Here is a 24,196-nt window from a genome sequence, read left to right on the forward strand (position 1 = left end):
AGTGCTTAAGAACTGTTTCCAGAAAATCCCTTTAAGGCCTTAAATGAACTCCTCTTAGGAATTAAACCAGACAATGACTTTCTCAGAGACACTGTAACGTCACATGCTGTACTATCTGTGATATGTGTTGCCAGTAAAGGCCTGTAAGTAGCAGAAAATGGGGATTTCTATCCCGTCCACGTTCCTGATCTCCTCTTACAGGAGGTTTGTGTGTTACATCAGGGGTGTGAAGGGCTGGGATTGACCCTATCGCTGGAATGTAAACACTGATGTCATTGTGTCCGTTTTCCATCTGGATCCCCCTAGGCCAAAATCTATAATATTTTCCTACACAGAACACGGCACAGGAAACTGTTTTAACAATCTGAGCTCCAAACATACATGGAAGAGCGATTTCAGAAGATGCGCGGAGCCCAGATCGGCACGCTTCCTATTATTGCTTATTAAGACAATCCACTTACCGTAACACCAGATGTGACAGATTACAGGGAAAAAAGCCAGACTTATGTGAAGAGATACCTCATATAGCTTCCAGTATCTGAGTCCATGTACTTGGATTTCACACAAAGGTCGTGACTCTTCATCAGGTGCTGAAACAGCTGCTGCAATACAACACCATATAATGTACAGATCCTGAGATAAAGTCAAGTAAAGTCGTGGTATTGTGAGCAGCAGCTAAAGATCCAGTTTCCAGCCATTTTTGTGCGGTTCTGTAGTTCACAGAACCGAAATCCTGGTGCCGTTTGAAAGATTAAATTTTTTTTATCCGTAAAATGATAACAAAAACATCATTCTTGTCACTGTATTACCCAAAATGTGTGCATCTGATGTAACACTTCCCTTTCAGTCTGTGTGACTCGTCTTGGGCAAAAAATGACTCTTATCTGCTCAATTGTCTTTGGAGGTAACTGACCAATTTGGCAAGCTCTGTGTAATGCTGCGTAATCAATGTGCTATGTAAATAAAGAATTATTATTTTTTTTTAAAATAGGGTGAATTTTAACATAACCTTTCTCTGAAATCCTTCTTTTATTTCATGGCTTCTCTGTAAAAAAAAAAAAAAAACTAGACATTTGGAAGTTATGATGAATTTTGAAAATAAACTTGATGCTACATTATTTTTTTGTAATTTCTTTGTACAGAAAGGAGGTGAATTCCTGTTTATGTCTTTTTGTAGGCCGTGGAGTGCGTCCTAAACAAACCTGTAGAAACGGAGGAGACCGCAAAAAAATCCAGGAAAAGGAAGAAGGTATAAAAACCATTGAGCATTATACACACGATTTGGAGCAGATTTTCTTACAAATCTATGTTTCTGGGTTACTTTTAGAAACCATAAATAAATTTGCTATTTGGGGAAGAAAAGAATCATGTAACATATCTTGTTACTGAAAATCACATTTTGCTTTTCTTGATAAGCAGGGGATCCCATACCCACTGCCTCCTGCACCGATTCAGAATTTACCTATATACCTATACCTAGGAATCCATATGCTGAGATATCAGATTACAGTTATTGTCCATAGAATGAAGAGAAGGGATATTAGCTTTTATGTTTTTTTTGCCATATGCAGTTTATAGATAAGATGGAGATCCTGATCCCCTCTCTCTCACATCTGCCAAAGCAGCAGCAGGGAGGACATTATACAGCAATAATAAGCAGTGCACTAGCTTACAATGGAAAACGTAATACAGGCAGTCCCCGGGTTACGTACAAGATAGGGTCTGGAGGTTTGTTCTTAAGTTGAATTTGTATGCAAGTCGAAACTGTATATTTTATAATTGAAGTTCTAGACAAATTTTTTTCTTTTGCCCCAGTGACAATTGGAGTTTCAAAATTTTTGCTGTAATGGGACCAAGGATTATCAATAAAGCTTCATTACAGACACATTACAGCTGATCATAGCAGTCTGGGACTATAGAAAAGCATCCAGAGAGCTTCAGCAGAGGTCACAGTGGGCTGAGGGGTCCGTCTGTAACTATGGGTTGTCTGTAAGTCGGGTGTCCTTAAGTAGGGGACCGCCTGTAGTCTGTTTTTGTTTGTGTCCTCACAAGCTCTCTCTTGCTCTACAGCTTCTTCCTACTCCCCTCCCTTTTAAGAACAATGTTATAGGACCCCCAAAGTAAATTTTATTCAGATGCCTGAGTAATTTACAAATATTTTATTGCACTCCAGAAGACCATTACTGATGTTCTTGCTACATCTGCACCAAAACCTGGAACTCCTGAAGATCTGCAACAACATATAGTGGATTACTACAAGAAGACACGTTCAGTGATAGAGTTGGAGGACCTGAAATTACCAGGTATGACCCATCACTACCTCCTTCTATCTATAATCTTATTTTCCTCTACATCATAGATGTCACATATGGGAGATGTTGACCTCCAGCAGATGCAGCCCATATTGTTGTCCTGGGGTTTGCACATACTCTTTTTCTGTTTTTTTGTTGCTTACTTACTTGCTCCAAAAGCATAGAAATGGTTAAATGAAGTAGGTCGGATTTCAAGATCCATTTTAAAGGGAACCTGTCATCAGTTTTTCACAATAAATAACTACAGACAGTGTTTGTGTATAGGCTCGGGGTAACTGTGTAACTATACATTTGTGCATGTAGCAAGTAGTATAAAGACTTTGAAAAGGGAACTTTAAATCCAGGTTTGCAGCTCCTGCATGTGCTCTGGGCGGGTCTTTCAGCCTGAAGAGCTTTCTTCTCTTTGTAATAAACTTTTCCTCAGCCCCTTCCCCCTGCTCTGAGTGACTGCTGTAAATATCCAACCAATATCCAGATACAAATCCTACTCCTAGTAGAGGGGAGAGGCTGTGGAGCAGCTCGGTGCAGAGAGCAGAAAGCTCTTCAGGCTGATAGACCCATAAGAGCTGCAGAGCTGGATTGTATCCTCACTTCTCATAGTCCTGTCACTACTAACAACATAAAGGTATGGTTACATAGGGACCTGGGCTAATAATTAACTCTGTCTGCAGCTCTGTATGAGCAAAACTTCCGGTAGGTTCTTTTTAAAAGAAATCTTATGCGCTTAAAAAAAAATCCCTTTAAATATATATATATTTTTTTTTAAAGTCTGTAATTCATCCTTCACCATACCTCACTGTCTCTGAGGCCTATCACGTTTCTTGCCAGTAACCTCAGCCGTCCTCCAGCGCACTAATGAACTGGTAGGGCCTCATTAGTAATGGCCGCCTCCGTCGTGTGCAGGTCACTGGTGCCCTTTAAGAGAAATTTTGAGTGATTGATGCCTTCCCTGGGCCTATACTTCATCCTCAGCATCAAAAACCACAGAAAAGGTTAAATAAAAATTGTTCACTTTTGGAAAACCGCAGGGATTTCAGTGTGTGGTTGGGGTATAAGTATAGGCTTCTCCGGGCCGGATCTTGTTTGCTTACACTCTGCCTGAACCATGCGGAGAAAGCGAAGGCCCCAGTGCTGGCTCCTGTCATTGTTATACGTGTTGTAGGATATTTCATCTATGGGCAAGATCTGTCTTCCCTTCTCAAGGAAATGAGCGGTTTATTATTCCCTACCTGCAGATTCTTATCCTAAGGGGAAAGCGGATCCAGGGTTGTCTGTCCTAACAGTGACCTAGTATTGTGGGCATGATGGACCCATAGGCCCTGGGCTCCTTCAGTAGTCAGTATTCATTTACGTAAACCTATGTCTCATATATGCAGAAACAGGTCACCTAGGACCCGCTGCCCTGACCGCCAGCACAGTTGTGTCTACATGTCTCCCGAATAATATCCATAGTACTACGTGTACTGTCCAATGCACTCTTGTCATAGTGTAGTACTCTGTTTCCCTGAAAATAAGTCTTATATTAATTTGTGCTCCTAAAGAGTTGCTAGGTCTTTTTTTCAGGGGATGTCTCAAGAATTCTAATTTATTGTTGAATAAAAAAAAAATCAACATCTATAAATATCCTGTAGTCAATGTCATCACAAACATCAGCCAAACTCTGAATAGCATCAAGAATTTCTTGTGACTCTATTTCCATGTGCAATAATCTATGGTACCTTTCCTAGTCCCACTATTTTCAGACAGTTGTATCATCTTCTGGAACCTCATCATAACTCCCCAAAACCTGAATTTCAGACTGAATTTCTTGTGGCTCCATTTCTTTTAGAACCATTGGCCCCAATCTCTCATACCATAGCACTTTCCTTTTAAACAGGACTTCTTGTCCAGGTAAGATCAGTGATTTTATCCCATGAATTCTTCACCCATGTCACAACCTTGTGCAAGGACCCGGAGCAATGGCGGCCGCTAGGTCTTATTTTCAGGGGAGGCCTTATTTCCAAACCTGAAAAAAATTGCACTAGGTCTTATTTATGGGGGATGTCTTATTTTCAGGGAAACAGGGTAGTAGTCTACAACAATGTACTAATGTGCATAGTTGTAGTCTACACTACACTTTAGGCATAGTAGTAGTCTACACTATAGTCTAGGCATAGCAGTATCAATGCACACTGTACTAATTTTACTGTACTTAAAGCGAGCCTGTCATCAGCACCTGACCTAATTAACCGCTACCAGAATATTGTCAAGTTAATGTTTCTTTCATGTCCTAGTGTGGTGGTATCATCTAGAAAATCACCTTTAAGGAGAGCTGTAAATTAGTTGTGTAAAGTCAAGGAGGAGGAGAGTTCAACACTGAAGTCAAGGTGGGAGCTCTGAACGTCTCCTCCTCTTTGATTGACATCATGCATCAGACTTCAGGAGATCTGGTTAGTGATGTCTCTGGATGCAGGACCATTAGTTACAGTGAAGAGGGGATTCTGAGGTAGAGAGAGCTTGACAGTGTTAAAATCGAGAGCTTGCAGTCTATGAGGATGAGGGGGTGACACAAGAGCTTACAGTCTATAAGGATGAGGGGTGACACAAGAGCTTACAGTCTATGAGGATGAGGGGGTGACACAAGAGCTTACAGTCTATGAGGATGAGGGGGTGACACAAGAGCTTACAGTCTATGATGATGAGGGGGTGACACGAGCTTACAGTCTATGAGGATGAGGGGGTGACACAAGAGCTTACAGTCTATGAGGATGAGGGGGTGACACAAGAGCTTACAGTCTATGAGGATGAGGGGATGATACAAGAGCTTACAGTCTATGAGGATGAGGGGGTGACACAAGAGCTTACAGTGTATGAGGATGAGGGGGGGGGGGCACAAGAGCTTACAGTCTATGAGAATGAGGGGGGTGACACAAGAGCTTACAGTCTATGAGGATGAGGGGGTGACACAAGAGCTTACAGTCTATGATGATGAGGGGGTGACACGAGCTTACAGTCTATGATGATGAGGGGGTGACACAAGAGCTTACAGTCTATGAGGATGAGGGGGTGACACAGGAGCTTACAGTCTGAGGATGAGGGGGTGACACGAGCTTACAGTCTATGATGATGAGGGGGTGACACAAGAGCTTACAGTCTATGAGGATGAGGGGGTGACACGAGCTTACAGTCTATGAGGATGAAGGGGTGACACAAGAGCTTACAGTCTATGAGGATGAGGGGTGACACAAGAGCTTACAGTCTATGAGGATGAGGGGTGACACAAGAACTTACAATCTATGAGGATGAGGGGGTGACACAAGAGCTTACAGTCTATGAGGATGAGGGGTGACACAAGAGCTTACAGTCTATGATGATGAGGGGGTGACACAAGAGCTTACAGTCTATGAGGATGAGGGGGTGACACAAGAGCTTACAGTCTATGAGGAGCAGGGAGTGACACAAGAGCTTACAGTCTATGAGGATGAGGGGGTGACACAAGAGCTTACAGTCTATGAGGAGCAGGGAGTGACACAAGAGCTTACAGTCTAAGGTAATAAACTACCCTCCCATCACAGTGCAAGTTACATCCACCAGGATGCGCATTTCCTTCACCTGCCTTAATCCGGTGGATATCGCCATCTCTATAATATTTTTTATCATTTATCAAAAATGTAATTTTTTTTCTTTTATTCAAGACTGAAGAGTGGACACTTGTTTATAATATATTTCTGTTCTAATTGTGTTTTATAAAAAGTTCTTATTAGTTTCTGTTGTTTTGGTGAATTAATTATTTTCTTCATTCACAGATAATTGTTTTGCAAAGGAGAATGACCTGAGCCATACCTTCTCCTCATACCTGAAGACCAGTAAGTATACAGTTATACTGGGAAGGGGAAACCGCACAAGGTATCTGAAGTGAATGCGACACACTAATGCATCTCATGTTCATAAACCAACATAATAATGTTATACTATATAATAATGTATATAATACTAATCTATAGGCCACATGACTCCTGCCCTGTACAACACATTATACTAGAACTCTGTTCTGATGGTCTTGGTGAACTACCTCCATCTGGTGGGCATTGGCGGTATTGCAGGGATTGCAGATATATTAATGATTTCCTTTCAATATATGCTATTTTCTAAATAATGTATTGATCATCTAAGACAATATGTGCGAGAAAGTCTTCATGATCTTGACACAAAATTTCTCCTGTTAAAGAGGTTCTCTCCAACTTGGAAAAGTAAGAATTCATATGAGCGCTGTGGTCTCTTTACTTCCTACCACAGACACTATGATACATAGTACAGCGGTTGTGCTTGATATAGTAGTTCTGCCCCATTCACATAACTTGGAGGCAAGCATTTGACAAATAAACATTTCATGACCCATGTTGCAGAAGTGGTGCTCACCAGAGGGTCCCGGCTACATGTGGCTACAGCTGATCGGCATGTGGAGGGGTCAGGTGTCTTGTGAAAATCCAAAATGCTATAAAATTTTGTTGCGAATGACCTCAAATATTTGCAGTATTTTTTATTTTTCCAGAATTTTTCACGATAGAGCTTGACACCCCCCAATGTGTGGTCCTCTGGGGAGAATTCATTTTTTTTGTTTGTTTTTAGTCTGTCCGAAATGGAAAAAACTAACAAAAAATCACAAAGAAAAGAAATCCATCCTCATGCTGGTTGTCTGCAGCTCTGCCCACCGCACCCTGGAACTGATAAAGTAAGTGTCCTATGGCCTTATGTCTGTTCTGTATTATGTCTTTCCTAGTACAGGGAGAATAGAATGCTATAACACATGGGTAATTCCTTCTATCCATCTATGGAAAATATGCAAATATGTTTTCCAAGATGGAACAAGGAAAACCATGCCTCTCTTGTGACCTGGTATCCTTATTTGCAGATTTCCCCTAGTGGAGCATCAATGGCTAGAAGTTCCACATGCCTGAAAAGTGGCCTTAATGGACAATTTCTCCATAAGGAAAACTCCTACTCCCTGACCTTCTATCTATCTTATCTGTCTGTCTATCCATCTATCTATCTATATGTCTATGTGTTAATTTTGGTTACCCTCAAATCCTGTTTATAGATGTTGGGGCTGAAAGATAACATCTTGACTGTGTGAATCCACCACTAGGGGGAGCCAAATAACTTATAGTATTCTGGAGTCGATTGATTCCCAGAGAAACAATATTCATTTATCATCCAACCCCTTTAAAATTGGACCACATGGAAAACCCCTTTAATTGCAAGGGATTTGGCACTGTGTATTGTAAAAGAGCCCTGTTCTAATATTCATAAATTAGGAGAATATTAACCATGCAATGTGGGACCTAAAACGTGGCCATCCATTGTAAAGGGTAAGGATACTCTGCAGATAACTGTATCCATACTAAAACAAAAAGTATTTTTCCATGGTAACAGACTACAATCAACTTATGCAGGTCACGTTTCTCCTTCCATGACTCCAGCAATAATTTCCACTTTTGTAAATTACAATGACCAACCTTTTACTTATCTACTAATATGTGACCGCTCCTATTAGGAATCATAATATTTTCTACTTTTTCCAAATCTTGCAGACTGCTGAATGTATTCCGAGGTGACGCCAAGATAATGAAGTTATTTGCCAAGCATATTAAGGTATTTATCATCCCGCTGTGATGTGTAATGTGTCCCTGAAATATATAAATATATTGTGATGTTACAGGATATAAAACTTGTTCAGGAACATAAAACATCTGAAATAATGTGTTTTCAAATTTTACCACAGATTAAAGAGCAAATAAAGTGGCTGGAAAATAACATCACTCACATTGGAGTAGGAACTCCAGGGAGGATCAGAGCTCTTATAGAACAAGGTAAGAGGAGATTATATTATATGTAATGTGTGGATATACACTAAACTGTCAATCACTGTGTATGGGAGGGGTAATCAGGACTCTACCTGTCAATCACTGTGTGTGGGAGGGGTAATCGGGACTCTACCTGTCAATCACTGTGTGTGGGAGGGGTAATCAGCACTCTACCTGTTACTCACTGTGTGTGGGAGGGGTAATCAGCACTCTACCTGTTACTCACTGTGTGTGGGAGGGGTAATCAGCACTCTACCTGTCACTCACTGTGTGTGGGAGGGGTAATAAGCACTCTACCTGTCAATAACTGTGTGTGGGAGGGGTAATCGGGACTCTACTTGTCAATCACTGTGTGTGGGAGGGGTAATCAGCACTCTACCTGTTACTCACTGTGTGTGGGAGGGGTAATCAGCACTCTACCTGTCACTCACTGTGTGTGGGAGGGGTAATCAGCACTCTACCTGTCAATAACTGTGTGTGGGAGGGGTAATCGGGACTCTACTTGTCAATCACTGTGTGTGGGAGGGGTAATCAGCACTCTACCTGTTACTCACTGTGTGTGGGAGGGGTAATCAGCACTCTACCTGTTACTCACTGTGTGTGGGAGGGGTAATCAGCACTCTACCTGTCACTCACAGTGTCTGGGAGGAGTAATCAGGATTCTACCTTTCAATCACTGTGTGTGGGAGGTGTAATCAGCACTCTACCTGTCATTCACTATGCGTGGGAGGGGTAATCAGGACCATCACTATGTGTGGGAGGGGTAATCAGGACTCTACCTGTCAATCACTGTGTGTGGGAGGGATAATCAGGACCATCACTGTGTGTGGGAGAGGTAATCAGACTCTACCTGTCAATCACTGTGTGTGGGAGGTGTAATCAGCACTCTACCTGTCATTCACTATGCGTGGGAGGGGTAATCAGGACCATCACTATGTGTGGGAGGGGTAATCAGGACTCATCATTGTGTGTGGGCGTGGAATCCAGGACCCTACCTGCCAATCACTGAGTGAAGGCGGGGTAGCCGAAAATTATCGCTATGTGTGACAGCGCGGGTGGACATGGTGGGCAATCATCGGGCCTGCTAATCACTGAGGCATGGACAGGCCTGAGCAGCATAAATTTAATAAACCACACTCCTTCTGCTGGGCCCACAGGCCGATAAATTATGATTGGCCTGTGCAACCTTGCAGGCCCTGCTATGGCTACAGCCAGGGGTGAACCTAGCCTCTCTGCTGCCTGAGGCGAACTATAGAAAAACGCCCCCTCCCGCGGCCAGCCAAATAGCTAGTTACTATGATTAGTGCAAACAATCAATTGATACCCCACGGATCACAAGAAGGAGGGTCCTTGTATTGCAAATTGAAAGAGCAGCTGTTCGCACATGCTCCCTGCTGCTTTTCTCATCTCCATGGCACTGTTGGAGATATCCGAGCGCCATACCCAGCCATCTCCATCAGTGCCATAGACAATGAACAGAGCGTCAGAGCGCATGTCCTTTCTGGTGTTCCATTCATTTGTTGTACTACAACCTCCGTTCTCGTGGTCCTTGACCCCCACTGATCAACAAGTTATCCCCTATTGTGTGGGGAATTCATTAAAGGAGTTTTCCCACGAAGAAAAGTTAGGGCCTAACTTGCTGATCAGTGGGGTTTTAGAGCTGAGACCCCCACAGATCACGAAAACGAGGGGTCCAACGGGGTCCCACAGACCTCCGTCGGACCCCTTGTCGCTCCGTCAGATTAATGGAGAAGCCGAATGGGCATGACGATTCTGCTCCATTAATCTCTATGGAGCTGACGGAGATCGCCGAGCAATGCGCTCACCGATCTCCATGAGCTCCATAGAGATTAAAGGGGTTGTCCGAGTTTAAAAAATATATATGTATATATATGTGGCCGGGAGCGGGCTGCCTAAAACAATAAAGCTGTACTTACCTTTCGGTGCCCTCAGGTATCCAGCACTGCTGTCCGGGCACCATGTAAACAAACATGGCCGCCGGAGCAGCGCTGCATTCAGCTTCCGGCCGGCCGTGGCCGGGTACGCCTATCCGTCCCTATACACAGCATTGTGATTGGGGGCCGGAAGGTTGTCGGGTCCGGCCGGAAGCTGAATGCAGCACTGCTCCGGCGGCCATGTTTGTTTACATGGCGCCCGGACCGGAGCGACAGCAGCGCTGGATACCGGAGAGCACCGGAAGGTAAGTACAGCTTTATTGTTTTAGGCAGCCCGCTCCCAGCCACATATATTTTTTTTTCAAAACTCGGACAACCCCTTTAATGGAGCAGAACGGTCATGCGCAGTCGTCTGCTCCATTAGTCTGACTGAGCAATGAAGGATCCGACGGAGGTCCGTGGGACCCCATTGGACCCCTCGTTTCCTTGATCTGTGGGGGTCTCCGCACTGATCAGCAGGTTAGGCCGCCTCCTGTGGATAGGGGCAAACTTTTCTTCATGGGAAAAACCCCTTTAAGACTGGTCTTTTAGGGGGGGCGTGGCCTGATGCCGGACTGAGGAGACGTGCGCCGCGGAGCTCCCGGGACCCGACACCCCATCTCCCTCCTAAGGCAGCCATCCCCCACCTGTACCTGTTCCCTTCAGCTCCGGGGTGCCACACACGCTTGCCGCTGTCCTCCGGTCCCGATTTGGAGGCGGCTGCGGACTCCGCGCCGCTCCTCCGTACTTCGCCGCGGCCGACCACGTGACCCGCGCGGCGGCCCACTCCTAGCCGCCCGGTGCAGCTGTAACGATCACCGGGGAAATCATCCTCCTCTCCGGCAGCCTGAGACGCCGTTCCCACCACCGGAGGCACCGTGACAGCGCTCCAGCCAGCCCTTCATCCTGCTGGAGGCGCCATCCTGTGGGACTCCCCTGCGCTGCCTGAGGCCTAGGCGCGCAGGGTTAACCCTGACACTGCTGGACTGATCCAGGACCAGGTAGGGAAGTAATTCCCCTGCTGCTGCCCACCTCTGCCCTGGGGACCCCTAGTTGTGCAGCCCAGCACTGAGTCCTCCATACTCCCAGTGATCCCCTGCTCCTGGGTTCTGTTTTATATTAACCCTTGCAGTGCCGCTGCAATACTCCACGTGGGTTTGGACTGTATCTCTGCTAACTACTGGACGCTAGGCTCCTTGATTGTTTATCACTGGCCCCCCCCTGCCCAGACGCCATGGGTAACCGGAGGAGGACGGCTAAAATGCTCAAAGCAGCGTCCGGGGTGTCTGCGCCTCCATCGGATGATGAATCCGTCCATGAAGATCCTCCATTCCAGTCCCTGGAACCCCTGGACGCGCAGGAATGCTCCACATCCCAAGCCGTTCTTGCACAGATACAGTCGAACGCTGCCAAAAAGTTAGGGAGATTCTCCCGCACACAGCCTTGCTCTCCTCAGGGGTCCCCAAACTCCTCTCCCTCCCTCTTTGAAGGCTCCCAGAGCCCGCCGCAGCTTGTAAGCTATGAAGAGGGTGCTGATCCGTCTGACGCGGCCACGGAGTTGGATCGGAAATTTGCAGAGGTGCTGGCGGCCATTAATGGATGCCAATCCAAACTGGTCACCAAGGTGGATGAGCTGCGACAAGACTTTGTTCTATTACGACATGATGTCCACAAAGCTAAAGAGCGAATTACTGAAACTGAGCGCAGAATATCTGAGGTGGAGGATGTCCAGAGGCCTATGCCGACACAGATCAGAGAGCTTCAGCGCCAAATGTCTGCTTCCATCGACAGAGCTGATGACCTCGAAAACCGCCTGCGACGGAACAACGTCAGAGTGGTTGGCCTCCCCGAAAAAGTGGAGGGGTCTGACCCTGTATCATTTTTTGAAAATTGGCTCAAAAATATGCTTCCTGCAGATACCTTCCCCCCGTTCTTCACAGTGGAGAGGGCCCATCGTGTGCCATCCCGCCCTGGCCCCCCAGGGGGCAATCCAAGACCCTTCCTGGCCCGGCTGCTGCACTTTAGGGACAGGGACTCTATCCTCAGGGCTGTCCGTACCAAGGGAGAAATTCTCTATGCCAACAGCAGAGTGTCCTTCTACCCTGATTTCTCTGCATCCGTCAGGAAACAGCGAGCACAATTCACCGAGGTCCGTGCCCGTCTCCGTGACAAGGGGTATAAATACTCCATGATGTACCCTTCCAAGCTCCGAATTGTGGATGGCCAGAAGACTTGGTTCTTCACCTGCCCAACCGAAGCCCTTCACTGGGCTGATGCAGCTCCTCAGGCACCTGATATGCAATGACAGTGCTGGACTTAGTCCTGTATAGTTATCTAGGGGTCCCAAATCACTGTTACAGTTTTCTAATATTTGTTTACACATTACGTGCCTCACAAATGTACCCTGTGATTGATTTGCGCTCTCTTTTTGGTCATCTTGACCAGTGCGCCATTTATGGCACTCCACTCTCTCCCTCCTCCCCTCCCTTTGATCCAGCTGTATTGCACCTAATATCCAGTAAGCTGGCTGCTATGCCTCCAAGTCCGATACTCTGTATTGGTGACTTCAATGCAGTTCCTAATCCCTCCTTGGATCGTACAAGTGGTCTGGACACAGGCTCGGTCCGTCTGAATGAGTGGCTCACTTCTCTAGACCTCGCCGATGTTTGGCGTAGTAAACATCCTCAAGAGAGAGAATATTCATTCTATTCCTCTGTTCATAAGAGCTTCTCTCGGATTGATCTGGCCTTTGTCTCCCCTGATATGATGCAGCACGTTGATCAGGTATCCTATTGCCCGCGCAGTGCGTCAGACCACTCCGCCTTACTCATCAGTCTCCTTATAGGCCCCCCCAGCGACTCCCGCTTATGGCGCCTGCACCCGGCCTGGCTCCTATCCCCAGCGGTCCAGAGTACTGTTAGGGCAGCGCATAGCGAGTTCTGGGATGTACACTCAACCCATCCTGATCCTCTTCTAGTCTGGGACTCGTACAAGTCCTCGGTGCGGGGGGCATTCATGTCGGGGGTAGCTGGCCATAGGAAGTCCTTAAATGCCCAGGAGGAAAGGCTGACGGCTGTACTGGTGACTGCAGAAAAGGATTATCTAGAGAAACCTACTCCGGGGAATAAAAAGACTTGGGCTCAGGCGCAGAGGAACCATCTAGCTGTAGTGAAGGAGCGCACCAGCAAACGCCTGCTAGCCAGGGAAGCGTCCATCTTTGAATTCGGAGATAAAAACGGGAAGCTGCTTGCGTATTTATCGCGGGCTGAACGCCCCTGTGCTTCCGTTCCCTCTATTATTGATGGTAACGGAGCATTGATCACAGAGCCCCGGGCCATTAACATGGTATTTCATGAATACTATTCATCTCTTTACAGCTCCAGATTGTCCGCCTCTTCCGTCGAGATCTCCGGATTCCTTGACAGTCTTCCACTTTGGAGGCTCACACAGGCACAGACATCGGAGCTTGATGCTCCGCTCTCGGCGGAGGAGGTGGAACTGGCCATCCAATCGTTGCCCCCCGGTAAGACACCTGGACTTGATGGGCTGGGAAGTGAGTGGTATAGGGATAACTGTGAGACTCTGGTCCCCCATCTCCTTAGCCTGTACTCCGATGCGTTTGACAGCGGTTCCCTCCCCGACTCCATGCGAGAGGCCCTTATTGTAGTTCTTCCTAAGCCTGGCAAGGATCCCCTGCTTCCCGACTCGTACCGCCCAATTTCCCTCCTAAACTCAGATGTTAAAATACTAGCAAAAATTCTGGCAACAAGGCTTAACAAAGTAATACTATCCTTGGTTCACCCGGACCAGACAGGCTTTATGCCTGGGAGGGGAACTGACATAAATATACAAAGACTACACCTGAACATTGCAGAGGCAGAGCGGTCTCCAGACCCTGGGTTTATATTATCCTTAGACAATTGTAAGGCATTTGATTCTGTGGAGTGGCCCTATTTGTGGACCCTTTTGCCTAGAATGGGTTTTGGCCCTCGATTTACAGCATTGGTTAAGCTACTGTATAACGATCCCAAGGCTAGGGTGCGGACTAATCTTAACATCTCACCTACTCTCCCTATGGCCAGGGGCACTAGGCAGGGTTGCCCACTATCTCCCCTTCTCTTTGCACTCGCCATTGAACCCCTTGCTGTGGCGATCCGCCACTCTGAGGGCATTAAGGGCATAACTAGAGGTACTATTATTGAAAAGGTATCTCTCTATGCTGATGACACACTTGTATACCTTGGAGACGTGGGCCCCTCTCTGGAATCCCTTCTGTCCCTGATAGAACGTTATGGGGGGTTCTCAGGCCTTCGGGTTAACTGGGACAAATCGGCCCTCTTTCCTTTATCTGATGTAGGGGTACACTCCCTCCCCGTCCCAGTCCGGGTGGTGTCCACCTTTAAATATCTGGGAGTCCAGGTGTCACGCAAGGTCCAGGCATTTATAGAGTTAAACATTACACCCCTGATAGCTGCAACGGAATCGCGCCTAAAAGCCTCGTCCACTCTCCCCCTGTCTTTGTACGGGCGTATTAATATATTTAAAATAATTTTTCTCCCAAAATTTCTATACCTTTTTCATGCTTGTCCTATACTACTTCCTAAGAGTCTGTTTAAACGCATAGACGTCATTCTCAGGTCCTTCTACTGGCAGAGTAGTGCCCCACGATTCAGTCTAGCGCTGCTTCAGGCTCCCAAGTCTAGGGGTGGACTGGCTGCCCCGGATCTGTATCTTTATTACCTGGCTTCCCAGCTAGTATATGCCCAGTGGTGGATAGATATAGACATGGGTAATGCAGCTACTGCACTGGCTGGGGCCCTGATAGGTTCCTACGAGGCCCTTACAAACTTGCTGTACAGGTATAAGTCCCCATCTGATACCCCACTTCCCCTACGTACGGTAGCGGTGTGCTGGCGTAGGGCGCAATCCCTGGTAGAAACAGGCAGCCCTCCCCCTCTCTCGCCCAGGACTCCATTGTGGCTCAATCCGTGGCTCTCTCACTTCCTCTCCCTCCCAGGCTGGACAATGTGGGGGGCGGCGGGGGTGAAATTTGTAGGCCAGCTCTTATCCCCGGAAGCAGAATTACTCAGCTTCAACGAGATAAGGGAGAGACATACGGTACCCAATACGGCCAGCTTCCATTACACGCAACTGCGGCACGCATTCAAAGCCCAATTCGGCTCCTTCAGCCTGACAGTGAAATTCTCCAAACTAGAGACTCTGATGAGTACCCCGGACCTCCCTAAGCCACTCACTCAGTGCTATGCTCTCCTACAAGAGCAAAAGTCCAGACCGTTTGATAGAGCCTGTGAACGCTGGAGACAGGATATCCCTGACCTGTCAGATGATGTCAGATGTCGGATGTCGTACTTCACATCTGTAGTGAGTGCGAGGGACTTCCTGATCCAATCTAAATTCCTCCATCGAGTATACTTCACCCCTGCTAGATTATTCCGCATGGGAGCAATGCCCAATGACCTTTGCTTTCGCTGTCAGGCTGAAGTCGGATCCTTCCTGCATTGTGTCTGGTCCTGCCCTAGGGTTCATGTCTTCTGGTCCGAAGTGCTGGAGTTCCTTAATCTACACTTTGATTTCCCACGCTTACTGTCTCCCTCTGTGTGTCTCCTCGGCATCATAAACGAAGTTGTCAATGGCCACTATGACAAAATTTTCTTTAGGTTTGTCCTATACTACGCCCGAAAAGTGGTGGTGATGACCTGGAAGGACCAGGAGCCCCCTCCATTAAAAAGATGGATACTACTCATTAACAGTGTCATTCCCCACTACCGGTCCCTGTATACCAACAGGAAGTGTCCCCAGAAGTTTGATCGCATCTGGTCCAGATGGTGCGCGACTCCCCATACTGCCTTATAATCACATGTGATATACACTCTTCTCCATGATGAAGGAGACTGAGCGTGCTGGTATGTGTGTGTGTGTGTGACTGATTGTCTATGTGTCAATAGTTATTTGTGTTGTATCAAGATGTCTGGCTGCAGTATCCTACTGTTATCTACTGTGTAATATCCCTCAGTTAGTTTTGAAACGCAGTAAGAACCTGACTGTTACCATGGCTGTTGTATAATAATCCTGTAATGGGGGGAAGGAAATATGTAACAGACAATCTTGTTCTTCGGTTTTGTTTATTATGTTTGTATAAAATTTCAAAAAACTGCAAAAATAAATACTTTAAAAAAAAAAAAAAAAGACTGGTCTTTTAAATGCCAGTCTTAAAATTATTCCCTCCAGCATCTGTATCAACTAAAAGACTCCGGTCTCTTAGTAGATTTTGGTGCAAACTCCACCCTTTCGGATGTGATACAAGGTCTGTTCCGCACATATGCAGACACATGCTCTACACACATTCCCGACACATTCTCTATAGATACATTGCAGACAAAATCTCTATGTATACATTAAAGACACAAGCTCTACATACGTGTTACGTACACGAACTCTACATATACATTACAGACAGAAGCTATACTTATTACAGACACAAGCTCTACATACAAACAGTATTGTACACTCAACTCTCCTGCAGATAGTTAGAGGTGGACAGACAGCCAGTAAGGGACATTGTCTCTCCCACACTAGTATAAGAGCGCAGGCTGCAGCAGTAGGGGGGAGCACAGGCCAGTGCAGACACTCAGAGCACTTCCTGCTCTTCTCTCTTTTCTGTCCCTGGACTCCCTCCTCCCCTCACCTCTGTTCCGTCTCCTCCAGTAGATAGTGTCCTCTGTGAGAGGGGCTGCTTCCTCTGCACATGAGGTGGTAGGGGACCCCTAGGAGCCACTGTCAGCACTTCCCTGGTACACAGAGGCACGGGAATTGTGGGCGGGGCCTCATCAATGAGTGAAGGAAGCGGAGGACCCTGACTGTACTGAGCTGTGCAGCAGCTTTTACTCCACCTGCAGCGCTGCACAGCACAGTTGACAGTCAATCTGTGGCTCCACACTAATGTTGCTCTCTATTGAGCCTGCTACCTCCTACTGACTAATGCCTAGCCAGGACATCCCATGGTCATGATTATTTTATCATGACATGTCCTGGCTCAGACTGGCTGCTCTTTACCGACATCAGTGGCCTGCATGATGCCGCCCTCATTGACCACCAGAGGGTGCCAACTGAGACAAAGTCTCAACTCGCCTCATGGGTGGTGCGCCCCTGGCTACAGCAGAAGCAATGAATATCTCCCTTATTCTCTCTGCTCTGTATCATAGAGCAGAATAGAGTTTGTTTAATTTTTTTTGTATAAACTTTATCACCAAGATGCCAGACACAAGAATTTTTAAAATTTATTTTAAGAAATAAAAGTTATGTTTTAGAAAGTGTTCATAACTAAAAATATGACTCAGCCCTGGCACCCCCACTGATCAGTAGGTTAGGCCCTATCCCGTGGTTAGGGCCTAAGTTTTCTTCATTGGAAAACCGTAAGACTCTTCCCCGATTATATATCAGATGTTATGTCTCATTTTAATAATTTTGGTATTATTCATGTTGTAACGTTTGCCTCTTGTTCTGTTTGTAGAGGGGTTCAGTGTGCCGTCTTTGAAATTCCTAATTTTAGACTGGAACTGGAGGGATCAGAAGCTGCGGACGATGATGGATATACCCGAGGTAAATACTCCCGGCTATGGCCGGGCGGGCACACGTCGGGCACACGCTGCTCAACCCTCCATTCTCAATAGAAATTTATGGCCAAAGGTAGATAAATATTTTAGAAAAATAGATAGGGCAGCACGGTGGCTCAGTGATTAGTCGTTACAGCCTTGCAGCGCTGGGGACATGGGTTCAAGTCCCGTGATCAACAATTGCAAAGAATTTGTTTGTGAGCCCCATTGGGGACAGGGACTGATTTGGCAAACTCTGTGCAGCGCTGCTTAATCTGTGTGTGCTATATATATAAAGAAATTATTATTACAGGCAGTCCCCGGGTTACATACAAGATAGGGTCTGGAGGTTTGTTCTTAAGTTGAATTTGTATGTAAGTCGGAACTGTATATTTTATCATTGAAATCCCAGCCATTACAGACACCTGTGATAACTGTTATAGCTGTTTATTGTAGCCTTGGACTAAACTACAGTAAATTACCAACATTCAATGGGCCGTTTGTAACTAGGGGTCGTATGTAAGTCGAGTGTTCTTAAGTAGGGGACCGCCTGTATTATTAGAAATCTTTTTGGTGGACAAGGCACGTTGTGCTCACCATACCCAGCCCTTAGGCACAATAGAAGACTATGGGGGACGTATATCTGGCAGAAAATTTGCGGCCTTATATACGTCCCTCATATGTTCGTGTGAATGCAGCCTTACCTAGAGCACAGTTCACACATTGTAAATACTTTTTTTTTTAGTGTGGGGAAGGGGGCTTAGCTCATAAAAGGAACATAAAATAGTTTTGCCTGTGTAGTCGCACACAATCTTAAAGGGATTGAAAAACATTGGGGCACATTTACTTACCCGGCCCATTCGCGATCCAGCGGCGCGTTCTCTGCACAGGATTCGGGTCCGGCTGGGATTTAAGATGGTAGTTCCTCCGCCGTCCACCAGGTGGCGCTGCAGCGCCGAAAATAATCTTAACGCCCCGGAATGCACCATCCCATAGAAGGTGAAGGTGAGCGCTCCCCAAGCGACACATTTTCGGTTTTTAAATGCGGCGGTTTTTCCGAATACGTCGGGTTTTCGTTCGGCCACGCCCCCCCCGATTTCTGTCGCGCGCATGCCGGCCCCGATGCGCCACAATCCGATCGCGTGCGCCAAAAACCCGGGGCAATTCATGTACAAGCGGCGCAAATCGGAAATATTCGGGTAACACGTCGGGAAAACGCGAATCGGGCCCTTAGTAAATGACCCCCATTGTCTGCTTTCTTTCAGAAACAGCGCCACACCTAACCATGGTTTGTGCCGGTATTGCAGATCTCTTTTATAGAAATGAATAGAGCGGCGCTTCAATAACTCACATGTAGCATGCTTTTAATTAATTTCATTCCTATATTATATAGTGCACAGATTACGCAGCGCTCTCAGGATCACGATCTAACATAAGTGGAAAACGGCAAAGACAAAGCTCATTCAGATCAATCACTATGTTCTATTTATGTGTGGCACGACAAGAGCCAATTGTTCTAATATTTTTTGTACTTTTTTTGTTATATTGTATAGCCTTCTCCTCTCAGGCCATGTTTTGGTAATGACTTGCTTGGTTTTTACCATTTTCTACTCTTGTGCTATTTCGATTCTTATACTTTTTCCTTTTTGTTTGCAGGTGAAGAAGGAAACGATTGAACTTCTAGCGTCGGGCCCCATCGCTGCGTGCAGAGACGGATCGTTGAAGATTTGTTTATTTTAACTCCTGCGATTATTGAGTCTTTTATCTGCATATTTCCATTTTAACTAGTGAAGTTTATGTATCCCGTGATTCTCCATATGCATAATAATAAAACCTAGGGATTTTTTTCACTGTGGTGTTTATTTTAGGTTGTAATCACCTATAGGGGAGTCTGCGATATCTGTGATCTCATAGGTTGCACAGAAATAGAAGACAGAATTGTATAGTACATGTTACAAGAGTTGCATCAAAATCGAAAATGATGGCTGATTTTTTATTTTTTTTTCCCATATACCTTGGTACACGTGTTTCCAGTACTGTAGTGGTGTATTCTATAAAAAAAAACCATAGGTGATAGGTATTTCCCATTATTTTTATTTAAAACCTCAGTTCTCTGCTTCCGGCATTAGATCAGCAATCTGTCTTGTGATCACGTGCACAATAGGGGGGATCCCATCATACAAGATGTGCAGAGTTATTACTTTGACTATTAATATGTCTACATGCATGTCTTCATTCAAACCACTAAAACTGAAGAGACCAAGATTCAAAGCTGTTAACTATAGACTAGTCCCATATAGATTATCCAATCGGTAATAGAGAAGACAACATGTATTCCAGATGACTACCTCCAGAATGAAAAATGACATTCACACTCTTCTCCCACTGGCCCTGTTACTGCACCTCAAATATTAAACCTGAGATTCGGGTATCCTTTTTAGGCTGCAGTCACACTCCCCCGTTCTGATTGAATTGCGTTTCAACATGGAACATGTGAACGTAGCCTCAAAAAGATAACAAATATCAGGTTTCATACTTTGGGTGCAGCACACACACAACACGAGATAGGGGAAATGCAAATGTCATAGGGACAAGCCCTTCCCTGATTCCGATTCAACGGAACATCTGAACGCAGACTGCATCTAAATTCTGGAACTAAATTCAATCTCTGTATACAAATGTCTACACTGGGTAGAAAAAACCGCCAGCACACCCCAACAGGGAATCTTCTGTAGACAATAGAACTCCCGAAACTCCTTTGGTGCACAGGAAAATATGACCAGGACCAGCGCTCAAGAGAAAGTCCAACAGAAAGTCCTGTACATATTGGGGGTTTATTTACTAAGGGTCTTGCGGCCACATTTCCTTCGGGTTTCCCGATTTTTCAGGGATCGCGGCGGATATGGTGTTGCACGCAATCGTTTTGTATCGTAATCACGCAACAAAAATCGGGGGACAATCCGATGGATTCCGACTACGCGGGGATTTAACAATTCAATTTGTGTCGCAAGACGTGCACTCACATACACTGGGAGGAAGAAGGTGCACTCCGGTGGACCTGATCGGGGAAGCGGCACATTCAGGATATCGAGCGCATGATCTTAGCGAATCCCAACGGATTTCATCCTCTTCGGACAGTCCGGATCGGGGATCACCCCAGGACCGGGTAAGTAAATGTGCCCCATTGTATTAAGTTCAATCTCCTCAATTTTATTTTCTGTCACTTACTGACATCATGATGGTGAAGGTCAAGACCTCGAGTAGTCTGGCAGGACCTGTATAACCTGACACAACCTTGGCGAGGATCGGGACAAACTAAGGAAATTTTACTGTATAACTTTCCTTTCTGTTAAGATTTTGGTGGTTTTCTACAACCCTACAAAATTCCCAGGTCGTTACTTGTGGAACGTTGCAAATCTGTAAAAATAAAGCGAGGTTTGGTAAACTTCTGTAATAACCACCGTGAGAGAGAGTGATTGCAGAGAAGCCGAGTGACCACAGATGTAAACTTCATGATTTGGTGAAGGAACTGTCGGAGAAGAATGTGGGCGCTCACAGCTATGAGCGGCATGTGCAGGCAGAGAATTTCCCCCTCACCACATGACTTGTGAGAATGAAGGGAAGGAGATCTGATCTGCAGTAAACGAGAGGTAGTAAAACACGAGTGAGTGTGCCCAGGGTGACATGCCGCACTTCACTGTATGTATAATCAATGGGAGGTTTATCGAGACCGGGAGAGGACCACCCAGTGATTGTTAACCTCAGCGCAGAAGAAATACACACGGGTAACCAGTCTGCTGAGTAATTTACTGCTAAATATATCATCTTGTATTTTGATATACTCTACTCATAAGAATATCTTGTGATCATACAATAGATGTATTATGACTGGAACTTCGTACCTCAGGAAGCATTCACCTGTAATAATCCAACTCTAAGGTCATGTGCCAGATTTTTACTTTAGTATTTTTGTATATAGGGGGGGGGGGGGGGGGAAGAATTCATGGGGGTGAGGGTGGCTATATCTAATGAATCCATAGGATGTGACGGGGGCTTTATATAAAATAACCATGAGGCAGCTGTTTGGGATGATAAAATAGGGAATATTATAGGGAACAGGAGACTGTTTTAGTTTCTATATTTTTAATGCCACCACATAAGTTCAATGCAAAGGGGCCCACAGAGGCTTTGTCGCCATGGGCCTGCTGAAACCTGGAGCTGACCCTGAGTAGATGTTACCCCTTAGATTCGTGCACAGGGCAGGGGTGACGGAAGGTGCTGCGCTTTACTTGAGCAACAGAAGTGTGTATGTTACTCTTCCCCCGAGCCAATCTACCAAAAAAAAAAAAAATTCTTAACCACCACTTTAAACGCTATGCAACTTAAAGGAGTAGGCCTACATTGTGAATGAGCGGTCCTCAATGCAACAATAGAGGAACTTTCCCTAGAATGATTAGACAACGCTAACGTACAGGAGGTCACATATGCGTTTTCGGTCTATTGTTTAAATACAAAACACTGGGGGCTTGTTTTGCATATGTGATTGGGCCGAGGCCCGTACCCGTGCGCTACAGTTGCATTAGTAAATGAAATACTAGTGGCACATGTGACCACACCCTTATCAGGGATCTCTGGACATACATTATTTTTTCCTGGAAGCAACATTTATTTTATTGCGTAAAAATTGTAGGAAGGGCCCCCACCACCCTTAATCCGGCCCTGCCTATGGGAGTGCCATAGATGGCACAGAACTTTGCTATTTTAGGTGGTAGCATAGGCAATACATTGAGCTACATTGATCTTAGATGAGACAATCCTTACATTTCCCTTTCACCTCATTCTATTAGGGAATTTTTCTTGGGCAACTAGAAAACTAGTCATCTTTGCTAAAAACATCGGCCAAATAAGTAACATCTTTGAATAAGATGTGTATCACCCAAACTCCAAGATTTCAGCTGGACTTTCAATTCAATTATCAAGCAAGTCCAGATGAAAACTGGTTAACACTGAGCACGTGATAGTCTGGAGACGCCGTGGAGAGCGATCTGCTGCTTGCAACATCTTTCAGCATGAATGGTTTGGCAATGGGTCAGTAGTGGTGAGGGGTGGCATTTCTTTGGAGGGCCACACAGCCCTCCATGTGCTCACCAGAGGTCACTTGACTGCCATTAGGTACCGAGATGAGATCCTCAGACTCCTTGTGAGACCATATGCTGGTTCGGTTTGACTTGGTTTCCTCCTAATGCAGGACAAGGCTTGACCTCATGTGGCTGGAGTGTGTCAGCAGTTCCAGCAAGATGAAGGCATTGAAGCTATGGACTGGCCCCTGCGTTCCCCAGACCTGAATCCGATGGAGCGGATCTTGGACATCATGTCTCGCCCCATCCACAAACGTCACGTTGGACCAAAGACTCTAGGAATTGGTGGATGCTTTAGTCCAGATTTTGGACTCCCTCAGGAGACCATCAACCTCATCAGGAGTATGGAGACATTGTAGGCATGTCATACAGACACGTGGAGGCCACACACAATACTTAGTCTCATTTTGTCTTGTTTTACAGACATTACGTCAAAGTTGGATCAGCCTGTAGTGTCTTTTCCACTTTCATTTTTTAGGTGACTCCAAATCCAGGCCTCCACTGATTAATAAATTTAATTTCCATTGATAATTTTTTTTGTGATTTTGTCAGCTTTGAACAATCAACTTTGTACAGAACAAAGTATTCAATGAGAATATTTCATTCATTCAGAACTGGGATGTGTTGTTTGAGTGTTCCCTTTATTTTTTTGAGCAGGGTTTATTACATGTGGCCATAAAACAATAAAGTGGGCAGACTCCTGCAGCTGGTTATACACAGATAAAAGTAAGCAAACCTGACAATGTCTGCCGGATAAGGTAGGTCTTGCTGGACAGCAGATGTTTTGACGTTGAATTAAGGGTATTTTCTTATTGTGAAACCAACATGAACATGTTAAGCTTCCAGACTTCTTATCTTTTTTTCCTGCCTTTGTGGCAGAACATCATCTTATCTCCTCCGTGTCAGGGCAGGTAGTGATGAGGTGCCCTACTTTGTTGCAAACAAAACTCCTGTAAAAATAAAATGTAGATTTGGTGGCAAGGAAAGACACAGGCCCTTTCAGGGTCCATTGACAAATGAAAAAGTGTTTTTAGTCGGCCTACTCTCTTTAGAAGACTTCTGCACGGCCCATTTCCAGTTGGCAACATAAGCTACTGCGATCTGGGCAGCTTCTTGGACTCCCGTTCCATTACAAATGGCTGCACAACAAATTTGCTAATTTCTCTTTCACAGTCAGATCCTTCAGTTCCTTAAATGTAATAACGGCTAATCCTTGGGTCCACCACTAGAAGTTGGTTCCCACACTGTCTACCAAATCAGAAAAGCTGTCCTTTGGTGCTTGTTGTAAACTCCAGAACTAGAAATGAGCAGACTCGACATTCAAGTTCGGATGCCTGGATATGTTTGGAACATCCA

General features: G+C 45.6%; 1 protein-coding gene across 4 annotated transcripts in view; it reads left to right on the plus strand.

Moving 5' to 3' along the window:
* The window catches only part of CMSS1 (cms1 ribosomal small subunit homolog), a 215,855-nt gene extending 196,320 nt beyond the window's left edge, over window positions 1-19,535 (plus strand). For all 4 annotated transcript variants that reach the window (XM_072138485.1, XM_072138486.1, XM_072138483.1 and 1 more), the window contains 8 exons: window positions 1,178-1,249; window positions 2,174-2,303; window positions 6,098-6,157; window positions 6,921-7,023; window positions 7,883-7,943; window positions 8,074-8,161; window positions 17,621-17,709; window positions 19,359-19,535. In XM_072138485.1, coding sequence (XP_071994586.1) covers window positions 1,178-1,249; window positions 2,174-2,303; window positions 6,098-6,157; window positions 6,921-7,023; window positions 7,883-7,943; window positions 8,074-8,161; window positions 17,621-17,709; window positions 19,359-19,442 — 687 coding nt within the window. In that variant the 3' untranslated portion in view covers window positions 19,443-19,535. The remainder of the gene's footprint in view (window positions 1-1,177; window positions 1,250-2,173; window positions 2,304-6,097; window positions 6,158-6,920; window positions 7,024-7,882; window positions 7,944-8,073; window positions 8,162-17,620; window positions 17,710-19,358) is intronic.
* The last annotated feature ends 4,661 nt before the right edge of the window (window positions 19,536-24,196 follow it).

Source organism: Engystomops pustulosus, chromosome 2, assembly GCF_040894005.1.
Source record: "Engystomops pustulosus chromosome 2, aEngPut4.maternal, whole genome shotgun sequence".
In the NCBI taxonomy this organism is placed as follows: domain Eukaryota; kingdom Metazoa; phylum Chordata; class Amphibia; order Anura; family Leptodactylidae; genus Engystomops; species Engystomops pustulosus.